We start from the raw sequence: 13,753 nt of genomic DNA, 5'->3' as shown, positions 1-13,753 counted from the left end.
TCTGTCTTACCATTATATAATCTATCTGATACCTTTTAGTATCTCCAGGGTTCTTCCATGTATACAACCTTCTTTCATGATTCTTAAACCAAGTGTTAGTTATGATTATGTTGTGCTCTGTGCAAAATTCTACAAGGCGGCTTCCTCTTTCATTTCTGTCCCCCAATCCATATCCACCTACTACGTTTCCTTCTCTCCCTTTTCCTACTGACGAATTCCAGTCACCCATCACTATTAAATTTTCGTCTCCCTTCACAATCTGAATAATTTATTTTATTTCATCATACATTTCTTCAATTTCTTCGTCATCTGCAGAGCTAGTTGGCATATATACTTGTACTACTGTAGTAGGTGTGGGCTTCGTATCTATCTTGGCCACAATAATGCGTTCACTATGCTGTTTGTAGTAGCTTACCCGCATTCCTATTTTCCTATTCATTATTAAACCTACTCCTGCATTACCCCTATTTGATTTTGTGTTTATAACCCTGTAGTCACCTGACCAGAAGTCTTGTTCCTCCTGCCACCGAACTTCACTAATTCCCACTATATCTAACTTCAACCTATCCATTTCCCTTTTTAAATTTTCTAACCTACCTGCCCGATTAAGGGATCTGACATTCCACGCTCCGATCCGTAGAACGCCAGTTTTCTTTCTCCTGATGACGACATCCTCTTGAGTAGTCCCCGCCCGGAGATCCAAATGGGGGACTATTTTACCTCCGGAATATTTTACCCAAGAGGATGCCATCATCATTTATCCATACAGTAAAGCTGCATGCCCTCGGGAAAAATTAAGACTGTAGTTTCCCCTTGCTTTCAGCCGTTCGCAGTACCAGCACAGCAAGGCCGTTTTGGTTATTGTTACAAGGCCAGATCAGTCAATCATCCAGACTGTTGCCCTTGCAACTACTGAAAAGGCTGCTGCCCCTCTTCAGGAACCACACGTTTGTCTGGCCTCTCAACAGATACCCCTCCGTTGTGGTTGCACCTACGGTACGGCTATCTGTATCGCTGAGGCACGCAAGCCTCCCCACCAACGGCAAGGTCCATGGTTCATGGGGGGGGGGGGGGGGGGAGAATTCATATATGTAGATTTTTTTCTACAAATAGTACTGATACTTTATGATTTACTTATGTTCAACCTCAGATTCATAGGTATGACATTTACTAATTTCATTTTATTTACTGACGAGGCTACATTCATGAACTGTGGAAATATTAATTTGCATAACATACATTATTGGGAAACTGAAAATCCATGTTGGCTGCGGCAAATTGCACATCAAAAACTGTGGTCAGTGAATGTATGGTGTGGGATTCTGGAAGACAGAATTATAGGCCCCTATTTCATTGAAGGAAATCTTAATGATAGGAAGTACACCACATTCCTGCAAGAAACATTCCCGTATTTACTCACATCTAAGATGCACTTTTTTTCTGGTTTTGTAATCCAAAAACTGCCTGCAGCTTAGAATCGAGTGCAAAGTAAGTGGAAGTTCTGAAAAATGTTGGTAGGTGCCACCACAACTAACTTCTGCCATCGAATATATGTAGCACTTCACAGGCATGCTTTTCAGGCACAAAGATAAATACTGGCACCAAAACCTCTGTGTCAGCAAATAAGTTAAAATAAAATGTAGAAGAATGTAAACATTATGCTGTGTATTCTTTTGTGTTTGCTGCTATCTCATTTAAATCTTGTCTGCCTAATAAACTACGAAACTAGAGTGAGACAACAGCAAACACGGAAGAATATACATATCTTGTCATGTTTATATTCGTATTATTCTTATGCTGAATAGTGATACAGTCAGAAATGAAGTGCGGCAACTGACTAGATTTTTAAATTGAGGATGACTAATTTCTGTGCAGAATATAATGTACTAAAGAGGCGTCTGCAAAGATTTTCAAACAGAGAAAAATTTTCACTAAACTCTCATTCAGAACATCTTCTATCATACGCAGTACATTATTTGGTTCTTGTTGATCCTTATCAATGAAAGCAGCAGTGTAAGTAACAACAAATAGCAGTCTCTTGGCATTGTTTCACTTATGAGACAATTCCTCTCTTTTTTTATTGTAAGCGGTGGTAGCGTGCACAAAAGCGAGCCATGCCACGAGCAGCTAAAGGTCGTAAACACTCATTATCAGAATGCGACAAACAATGCATGACACAGTACAATACTACATTTTCAGCTTAAGAGTGACGTGAACACCTATAACAAAGAGAACGGCACTTATCATATCAAAGCACAATAAGCAATCAATTCAAACCAGACGAAGCACATGAAAAAGGAAGGGTACCCTTATAAATACGGACGGAGCACCTGACACATAGCAATGGCTACTTGGTAAATCTTAACTGTTCAGCTTACGACTCGAACCAAACTGCTGTAGGTTTATCTACATCCATTCGACCTAAATTGTGTCATGTTACAATGGACCAACTTTGTTTCAATTTGGAGGTGTGGTCTAAAACTTTTCTCTCCCCTTGAATTTCGAGTCTCAAATTACAGGTGTAGCTTAGATTCAGGCAAATTTTTTTCCTTGATTTCGAGTCTCATTTTTCAGTTGTGGCTTAGATTCGAGTGTGGCTTAGATTTGAGCAAATACGGTAGGTCTATTATTGGAAGAAATACCTTTAGGAACAAGGAACAGAATGTTGTATCAACACGATGGGTGTCCAGCTGATGTGCTAGAAATGAGTTGTAGAGACAATTCCCAAATCGTTGGATTGGACATGGAGATGTGTCATGACTGGTTCGTTTGTTCAACTTGACGCCTCTGGATTTTTTTCTTGTGGGGATTCGTAAAAGACATTGTTTATAAAGACGTTCCAACTACACCTGAAGATATGCGAGAGAATTGTCAGAGCATTTGCTTCGGTAAGTGCCGATGTGATAAGGAATACCACTCAGTCCATGATAAGAAGATTGCAGCACTGCACTGATACCAATGGTCATCACTTCGAACAGCTGTAAATGGACATTCATGCCACCTTTGTGACCTTCAAAGACCTTACTGTTACACATTACTGGATTTGTCTTGACAGCTGCTATCAGAAAATAAGTGCCAAATAAAAAAAATTAAAAAAAGGTTGATCCTCATATCTCTGAAGTGACCCATCCTAGGAACAGAAAACCAACGTCTTATTATAGCCCCCATTGTCCCATGCAACTTTTGTCCCATAAACTTTTCATGTCCTATCATACTTTCAGAGTTATTATTGGTGGCAATAGTTAGTGACTCACCCTGTATATCTAGTCTTTCCTCTTATTGGTTCTATAGTGGTATGTATTCAAGAAGATGAATCTGTGGAATTTCAGTGATTTCCACCTGATGTTCCAGTAAGCACAATATAATTGCTGACATTCCACCTGCATTTTCAATTTCCTGCATGATTATTAGAAGCTCACTCCTTTCATTAAGAGACAGAACAACATAACAGCTGTTGTATAGAGTGGGTTAGTGACCATACTGCCTTGGAATATTGCTGCTTATTGATAATAATAATCATCAGTTATGAAATGTTTTATACTTCAAATACTTTCACATGGAGCAAATAAAAATTTATACTACTCACAAAATTCTGCAGTGAATAATTGAAACATACCTTCTACTGTTGAATGCATATCTTGTTGATGTTACCACCTAAAATATTTAAAGAAATTACCAGTGATTTACATGTAATGGATCATTAAATAAATAAAATTCTATAAAGAAAACACTGATTGTTCCAAAAGACATTGTTTGCAATGTTTACAAATAGAAATAGAGAAGAAATGCCACATAAATCATAGTGGTTATTGGAACAGATTATAATATATGTAAAAATTCACACTTCATTTCACCATTTTGTTTTTAGTACTATAGGTAACTATTAAAGCTGTAGGTTTAGTTGTTTGCATACTTCCTACTTGACACTTCAAAAAATATACAAATAAATTATTAATTAAATTAAATATAGGTGGTCAGAAAAATCTTATATCTGTCCTACGCATTTGTCTTGCACAAAAGTTTTTTGCACTCTTCATTATAAATTTTAGGTCTCGGGAAGGTGAATTCATCATCACAAGTGATGCATTTGGGCCTTTATAGTCTACAGAACCAAAATCAGCATGAGGAGGAGGGTCAGAGTGTCCTCTAATCCCAACAACCACAATATTCAAACCCTAAATGAAGTATGGGGTTGACACATCAAATACACAAAACACAAATAAATGTTGGCAAATAAACTATTGACATAATGCTCATTTACTACAAATTAATGACATCACAAAATTAGAGACTTACACAGAAGAAATACCCTGTGAAGAAATATCACATCCATATAATTGTAGACTCTTCAAGGGGAAAACAGGAAATAAAATCGTAAAAATGGTGCCACAGCTAGGCACTACACTCATAATTAACAGATTTACACTACCTTTGGTAACAAATTTGTCGTCATCTTCAGGAAGATTCTCCCCTCACAATTCAATGGGTAAATAAGAGGTACACAATAATTAGCACATGTGTACCAATTAATCAGGATAATGGTAGCAATGTAGACAAAACAGAACAGTTTTGAAAACAATGTGGACATGAGTTAGTCAAAGTTCCAGAGAAAATGCAAGGATTTTATTGCGAGATTCTCATGTTGAAATTGGTAAAAAAAAAAACAGAAAGGAAAATATTTTCTGCCTGAACTGTTGTTACATGTATTTATTAACAACTGAAAATTTGTCTATTATGCCATTCTCAAGTGAGAACTCACTCAAAGTCTATAAATGTCGCACTTGATGCAGGAACAGTGAAAATTAAAGAGTCCAGTATGACGGATTCACAGACATTATTGTCTAGAGTGCTACATCATGTTCTAATATAGGTATACAGACAAAGCAAACTCTTGTCTTTTTGTATATATGAAATATGTAAACACTTCAGTGTGTTATAAATTGAAAATGACACAGTCGAAATCACAACTGTGAACAAATACATTTAATAACAGTCCAGGGCCAAGATGTTTTCATTTTTAAATTCTTGCATGACTTTGGGCATAAATAAAAATAAAAAATGATGCCACACTTGCATTCATAATTTACAAATCTTTCCTACCTTTGGTAGAGAATTTTTTGTCACCTTCAGAAAGATTCTCCCCTCACAATTCAACGTGTCAGTAAGAGGTACAAAATAATTAGCACACATGTGCCAATTAATCAGGTAACAAAAGCAATGTAGACAAAGCAGAACTTATGAAAACAATGTGGATATGAACTGAACAAAGTTCCAGAGAACATACATTGTTAGCAGCTATCCTACCATTCATTCCCCCCTGACACACGCACATACACATACACACAAAAAAATACAAATGGGAAAGACAGTTCTACAGCTATGAAAATCATCATATGAAAATAAAGTCAACAAAATTAAAAAATTAGCTGAAAAAACATGGGAGATCACCCAACACCATGACAAAAATTTCAGGTAGATCATGTGGCTAGAACAGAGCTGAGTCCAAGACAATAAAGAAGATTCAGAAAGGGATCCATGTAGAAACTGAACAGTATCTTTCAATGATAAAAGTAAAATTTCCAGTCCAGAATAAATGAAGAGCATATTCTGAAAAGATTCAAAGACACGTTGGGCATCAAAGAGATACCGAATTCCTCAAGTGCCTGGAAACTAGGGGAAATAAGAAAGGAACTAGCCTGTGCAGCAGACAAAGCTATCCCAGAAAAAAGAATGAGAAAACATCCATGGTGGACACTGGAGTGTGATGATGGAGTTGAAAGGACTACAGGTCTGGAAAACTGATAACCTAACAACAACACACAAGAATTTGTGGACTATAGCATCAAAGAGGAAACAGATTTTCAGAAATGCTACGGCAAAGTATGAGAGAGCAATTACATGTGATTAATCAGTACTTCAATGGACAAAAGAAACAGGAACTTTTATCAATTACATAACAAGAAATTAAGAAAATTTCAGCAAAGGATCTGTATTTTAGGAATGAAGAAGGTAAACTTGGTATGACACAAAGTTTGAGGGGCCAAGGAGCATACTAGAATTTAACAAACCTGAAGTAATCCAAGATATATCCCAAAGTCCAAAAGAAAAGAAAATACTATTGACTTTCACCAAGAATTTCAAAGTATCAGAAGAAAAGAATATACAGCTTAAATTCTAAAACATATGAATATCAGGCAGGGTTTAAAGAACTACATCCTATGTAGAACAAATCAATAATCTGAAGTTGATAATATCACAAAGGATTAGAAGAGCTAAAGAATATAGGTGAACATTTGTAAATTTTCAAAAGGCTGTTGACAGTAAATAAAGACTAATCTCATTAAAAATTCTTGAAGCATCTGGAATATTATAAAACACACAGAAGCTCTTAAAGGATATACTAACAAATACAGAATCTAGAATAGAACTTGTGGCAGAAATTTCTGACTTGTTTGAGATTTGAGGAGAAATTAGAAAAGATGGAAGGCATTGGAAAATTGCCCGTCATCTTCCCATGACAATGTCAATGATCTGTTCTACATAGGATGCACCTCTTTAAACCCTGCCTGATATTTGTATGTATTTTAGAACTTAAGCTGTATATTCTTTTCTTCTGATACTCAATTTTAGATTAGATCCCAGAGTAAGCCCTCTCAGTCATATCTCAGGGTGTGAGAGGAGAATGCACACATCAGTCTAAACCATACTTGAAAATCGTTACAAGGACTGCAACCTGGCATGTGCAAGGTCTCTCATAGACAGGAACATTTGCTATCATGGAGAGGTAAATGAATCCTCATGATACATACTCTGACTCCCTGAGACACTCTGGAAAGCATATGGCCATTTCATGACTCAAGCTACGAATAGAATATATTTTTCTGGATGTGAATAGAAATAGTGTCACTATAGTGATTTCTAAGATCCTCAGTAATGCTATCATGAATTAAGAGCCCATTTGTGAGAGAACAATTTCAATTAAAATGAAACCTGCTTCTTGCAATATCAACATCATTAAAGGTTTTGCTCCCACTGCAGCTTCCTCCAACATAGAAATTGAACAGTTTTATAAGCTGCTAGGAATTACTGTCAGAAAGATGCCTAAAAAGGAAATATTAGTTACCCAGGATGAGTTTAATGTGAAGATAGGTGATACTATAGGTGCTGGATACATGAGACATGTAGTTGGACTTTACAGCTTGGGCATGAGGATTGAACGTGGGGAATGGTTAGTGGAATTTTGTGTGAATAACAACTTATCCATTTGTAATACCCTATTCCAACAACATCCATGATGCCACTACACATGTATTTCTCCTGGGGATAGGGACAGAGATCACAAAGATTTTATTTTGGTAGGGCAACATAGACATATTTTGGTCCTATCCTGGTGCAGAGTATGGCATTGATGATATTATGCTGTCCACAAAAATGTGGATGAAACTGAAACTGATCACTAAGGCAAGAAATAAGACATGTTACAGACAAAAATAACCTCAAAGAATCTGGAAAAAGAATACACTTCCTGGATTTTGAACACTACTCTACTGCTGATCAAACAGAGTAGCATAATGAAGAAACATGGTATGCAAACTGCTCCAGATGAAAAATACTAATTACTTGATGGGAAAATATAGTGAAACTGCCAAACTGCAAGACACATTACATCATCAGTATTTGTAATGAAATAGAGCATCATCAAAAGCTATATGAAATGCATGAACTCTTCACGATGAGAAATACCTTTACTCAAGAGTTCAAAAGACATACTTGAGATACAGAAGATGAAATGGTAACATCGTCAGTGACAAGAAATCGACACTAGTCAGGCAGAAACAATACTGTGAAACACTGTACTGTGAAGGAAATACCATCAAAGAAGAGAAAATCTGTATTAAATCAGACACGGAACCTGATATTCTATTCAGTGAAATTGAAAATGCCATCAAGGATGTGAAAAACAACAAATGTAGGAGCAGACAGTATTTCCAAAGAAAAGCAGACTGTGATGAGAGATAGGCAATTGTGTTTTACATTTAATATGCAGTGGAAAGCTGGAGAATGGCCCAAAGACTGATTACTGTGTGCAAATGTGGACAGAGTTGGTGATACTTCTCTCTCAGCTCCAGGCTGTGATGGCTTCGGTTACACAGTAGATGGGCACCACTGACGTGGGCCGGCCGTTGGTATCCAACTCACATCTGAGTCCTATGATTGGTCCTCACCAGTGACCAGCTCAGTTCCTGCTTGCACTGAGGTTGACCCCTCACCTGTGGTCAAGTGAGAGGTCACCCCCAGGGCATAGCAGTTGGCAAAAGACTTCCCAGGGGGCTGCACATAAGGCCTACCCGGTTAGTCTGACAAACAGATTCCAGGTGCTGTCTGTGGCTGACACTGTAGCTGAGCCAGATGCTGACGCCTGACTTTTTGAGAGCAAATGCCTCAGCCTGCAAGATCTGGGCAATCACGATGGTGGGATTATTGATAGTTGGGAGCTCCAACATTAGGCTCATTATAGGGCAGGCTCCTTAGGGACATGGCTCCTGAGAATGGGAAGAAAGCCAATGTGCACTCCATGTGTATACCAGGTGGAGTCATTCCGGATGTGGAACAGGTCCTTACGGATGCCCTGAAGAGCACAGGGTGCAGCCAACTGCAGGTGCTAGCTCATGTCGATACCAATGATGTGTGTCACTTTGGATCAGAAGTGATTCTCTCTGGTTTTAAGCGACTAACAGAAGTGATAAAGGCTGCCAGTCTCGCTTGCGAGATGAAAGCAGAGCTGACCATTTGCAGCATAGTCAACAGGACCGATTGTGGACCTCTGGTACAGAGCGGAGTGGAAGGTCTGAATCAGAGGTTCAGATGGTTCTGTGACCATGTAGGCTGCAGATACGTCGACTTGCGCCATAAGGTGGTTGAGTTTTGGGTTCCACTGAATAGGTCAGGAGTCCACTACATGCAGGAGGTGGCTACACGGGTAGCAGGGGATGTGGGGTGTGGACTGGGAGGTTTCTTAGGTTAGAGGGTCTCGCAAAATGTTAAAAGGGCTTCACTCTCAAAAGGTGCAGGCCAAACACAAGAAAAACGTAGATACATCAGTATAACTGTTGTAAAATGTTGTAGCTGTGTTGGGAAAGTACCAGATCTACAAGCACTAATAGAAAGCACTGATGCTCAAATCGTTATAGGCACTGAAACCTGGCTAAAGCCAGCGATAAGCTCAGTCAAAATTTTTGCGGACAACCTAATGGCGCTCCAAAAGGATAGTCTAAACATGGTTGGCAGTGGCATGTTTGTTGCTGTTAGAAGTACTTTATCTTGTCATGAAATTGAAGTAGATAGTTCCTGTGAGTGAGTATGGGCAGAAGTCATAGTTGGCAACCGGTATACAATAATAATTGGATCCTTTCACCAACCTCCCAATTCAGATGATACAACTGCTGAAAGGTTTAAAGAAAAATAGAGTTTGATTAAAAATACGTATCAACCTTAAACAATCATAGTTGGTGTTGACTTTAATTTACTCTTGATATGTTGGTAAAAACACACGTATAATTCTAGAGGTATGCATGAAACATCATCCGAAATTGTGCTAAACTCATTCCTTGAAAACTATATCACAGCAGTTAGTTCATGAGCCCACACAAATAGTAAATAGTTGTGAAAACACACTTAACCTCTTACAAGGGGAGGCCGCCAATTGTGAAATTCAGATTCGATTCATACTGCGCATAATAAAAGCTCATGGCCAGAGGTGTAATGTGGCAAAGCACCAAGATGCACTTCTCAGCAGTTAAAAGAAACCATTGCGGTGAAATACTCTCAACGATTAATAATTTGCTACAGCGTCGTGGCACTGCGGTAAGCGCTCGGTTTTTTTTTTATATATATATATATATATTTGAATTACAAAAAACAAAAAAGTTGCATGGCGCGAGATTCGATCCGGCGACCTTTGGATTATAAACCCGAGCGCTTACCGCAGTGCCACGACGCTGTATATATATATATATATATATATTGCATTTTTATACAATCGTCTCTGGAATTGATGTCACGGCTTTGCTCGATTAAAAAAGCACAATTTTGAAGGCTCTTGATCAAATTTTTTACCTGCTGGTAAAAATACACATCACACGGTTGGACGAGGGGAGTGCACTTTGGAGGAATGACTTTTATAGTGCACGTTGGTAACTTCTTATCGTCCTGGAACATCTCATCATATAATGCCGGGTTCGTTTGCCCACCCCAAGAGTCGATCAGAAGGAGAAATTCTTTCCTTTGTACGTATGGTTGCAAAGCATTACGCAAGAAGTCCATGGAAAACCCATTGTTAGTTTACCGGATGTAATAACAACGTTGGTATACTTCTTGGCGTACTCCTCGACTGTCTTCTGTACTCTGGGTCCAAACATACCTGTAGACTATTGGAGGCATACGAAAACAAGAGGCAAGACTCGTCCAGACATCGTGATTGAATATTGTGCCGTATACGATTGCGTCACCTTGTTCATGTCGTGTCGGGTTACCAGGACAGCCTTTGACCCTTTTTCGGTGAGAGTTCTGTTGAACGTGGACCGGTACTGGCACCCTGACAAAAAAAATATAAAAATATATGAAATCTGTGTTGTCTATCTTACATCAGATTATCATATTCTATCATCATGTCATATGACATTTGTGAACAGCTCTTTATGTACCTGTTTGATCAGTATTAATTATGAAATCTTTGTCGAAGTTAGTTATCAACGTTCGCGTCTGGATCAGAAATGTATCCGCTGCGGCCAAAATTTCGTCTTGGGTAGCCGTCTCTTTCCGGGAAACAAATTTTGTTATTTTCCGTTGCCGAATCCCATGCTTCCATTTGTTTAACAGGGTGTACCAAAGCTCTCACGTACGCACTGATTTTTGACGATGTTATAAGTTGCACTAGGAACCGCATCTACCTTCTTTTGAAGTTAGCAGGCAACTATGCTGTTATGCAGCAGCTCGTTTCGGCCCATTCAACATCTGTCCTTCAAGTGTAACGAGCGAGTAATGGAGTCTATATTTCATACCTGCCACAGCAAATTTGTGTTCATGGGGTCTCTTCTAATTCGAACGTTTGACTTACACTATATGTATTCATTTCGGAATATTGTTTCTACGTCTTCCGTTAACTATACGTGGTACACATTATGAAGACAATTAATAACATTTGTGAAATACAACTTTGTTTGCGGAAAACATAATGATGTTCGAAGTCGCCAGTTTTTCCACGACAAACGACTTTCAACAACTTATCATATGCATAATTGTTGCAACTAATTGATCTGGAGCAATTGAGAGATTTGCATTAAATAAATTGACAGAAAACAGAGCTGATCCTTCTTGGTACACAAAGTGGGTCAGAATATGGTTGCAGAAACAACAAAAAAACATGCAAAATCTAAACAGATGCAAAATCCCCAAGATCGGCGATCTTTTACAGAAGCTCGAAATTTAGCAGAGACTTCAATGTGAGATACAATGAGTTTCCACAATGAAACTTTGTCTCGATACCTGGCTGAAAATCCAAAGAGATTCTAGTCGTATGTGAAGTATGCTAGTGGCAAGACACAATCAATGCCTTCTCTCCATGATAGCTAAGATTGCAAAGACACTGCTGCCAAAGCAAAGTTACTAAACACAGACTTCCCAAATGCCTTCACAAAAGAAGATGTAAATATTCCTGAATTCAAATCAAGAACAGCTGCCTACATGAGTAATGTAGAAGTGGATATTCTCAGAGTAGTGAAGGAACTTAAAACACCTAATAAAAGCAAGTCTTCTGGTCCAGATGTATACCAATTAGGTTCCTTTTAGAGTATGCTAATGCAGTAGTTCCGTACTTAACAATCATATACAACCATTTGCTCTATGACAGATCCAGACTGAAAAGTTCCACAGGTCACACCAATATTCAAGAAAGTTAGTAGGAGTAATCCACTAAATTACAGGCCCATATCATTAACATCGCTATGCAGCAGGATTTTGGAACATATTTTGTTTGAACATTTTGAATTGCATCAAAGAAAATGGTCTATTGACACACAGTCAACACATATTTAAAAAACATTGTTCTTGTGAAACACGATCAGCTCTTTACTCACATGAAGTGTTGAGTGCTATTGACAAGGGATTTCAAATTGAATCTGTATTTCTGGATTTTCGAAAGGTTTCTGACACTGTACCACCCAAGCGGCCTGTAGTGAAATTGCGTGCTTATGGAATATCGCCTTAGTTATGCGACTGGATTAATGATTTCCTGTCAGAGAGGTCACAGTTCATAATAATTAACAGAAAGTCCTTTAGTAAGACAGAAGTGATTTCTGGCATTCCCCAAGGTAGTGTTATAGGCCATTTGCTGTTTCTTATCTATGAAATGATGTGGGAGGCAATCTGATCAGCTGTCTTAGGTTGTTTGCAGATGATGCTGTCGTTTATCGACTAGTAACATCTTCAGAAGACCAAACAAATTGCAAAAAAATTTAGAAAAGACCACCTCACACTTTTCGTTATTTAGTGTCAGTTGCCAATTTCACACCACTTATGGTGTGAAATTGGCAACTGACACTAAATAACGAAAAGTGTGAGGTGATCCACACGATTGCTAAAAGGAATCCGTTAAACTTCACTTACACGATAAATCAGTCAAATCTAAAAGCCATAAATTCAACTAAATACCTAGGAATTACAATTACAAACAACTTAAATTGGAAGGAACACACAGAAAAATGTGAGGACAGCTAACCAAAGACTGTGTTTTATTGGTAGGACACTTAGAAAATGTAACAGATCTACTAAGAAGGCTGCCTACACTACTATGCTTGTCCATCCTCTTTTAGAATACTGTTCTGCGGTGTGATATCCTCACCAGATAGGATTGACAGAGTACATCGATAAAGTTCAAAGTAGGGCAGCACATTTTGTATTACCATGAAATGGAGAGAGTGTGTCACTGAAATTATACAAAATGTGAGATGGTCATCATCAAAAGGCATTTTTCGTTGTGGGGCAATCTTCTTACAAAATTCCAATCACCAACTTTCTCCTCCAAATGCGAAAATATTCTGTTGACGACAACCTACATAAGGATAAATGGTCACCATGAAAAAATAACGAAAATCAGAGCTCATACAGAAAGATTTAGGAGTTTGTTCTTTCTGCGCGCTATACAAGATTGGAAGAATAGAGAATTCTGAGGGTGGTTCGAGGAACCCTCTGCCAGACACTTAAATGAGATTTGTAGAGCATCCATGTAGATGTGGAGATAGATGTATGCTGGACCACATCTGTTCTAATCCCTCTCCTCAGAAAACAATCATCCAGGGACTGCTCTAATTATAGGACTATAGCATTAATTTCACATACTAGTGAAGTCCTCCTGCACATAATAAATCAAACAAACAAAGAAATTCCTGCAAGCTGGATTGCTGCAGAATAAGCAGATTTTGTGGCACATAAAAGTACTTGAGGGGTCTAATGGAATTTGAAGCAGGTAATTGAAGAAGTCAAATTCCGTGTCCCTGCATTAATTTGTTTCTTACATTATAAAACGACCTTTGACTATCATTTCAGACAAGTTGTGGTATATGCTTAATGACATTACTGTCCCAAAACACCTAGTAGTATCACTAAAATGTCTTTATGACAGTCATACTGCAATCAAAAATGTGGACAGTTTTTCAGCGTGACAAATGGAGTTGGACAAAGCTGCATACTGTCCCCA

The 13,753-nt window shown here is 38.2% G+C and overlaps 1 protein-coding gene across 1 annotated transcript in view; it reads right to left on the bottom strand.

The window, feature by feature from the left end:
• The window catches only part of LOC124720219 (zinc finger protein 99-like), an 80,667-nt gene that overhangs the window by 29,445 nt on the left and 37,469 nt on the right, over nucleotides 1-13,753 (bottom strand). Inside the window, exon 4 of the mRNA XM_047245542.1 lies at nucleotides 3,617-3,654. Coding sequence (XP_047101498.1) covers nucleotides 3,617-3,654 — 38 coding nt within the window. The remainder of the gene's footprint in view (nucleotides 1-3,616; nucleotides 3,655-13,753) is intronic.

Source organism: Schistocerca piceifrons, chromosome 11 (genome assembly GCF_021461385.2).
Source record: "Schistocerca piceifrons isolate TAMUIC-IGC-003096 chromosome 11, iqSchPice1.1, whole genome shotgun sequence".
Lineage (NCBI taxonomy): Eukaryota > Metazoa > Arthropoda > Insecta > Orthoptera > Acrididae > Schistocerca > Schistocerca piceifrons.
This window is presented reverse-complemented; position numbering and strand designations above follow the sequence as displayed.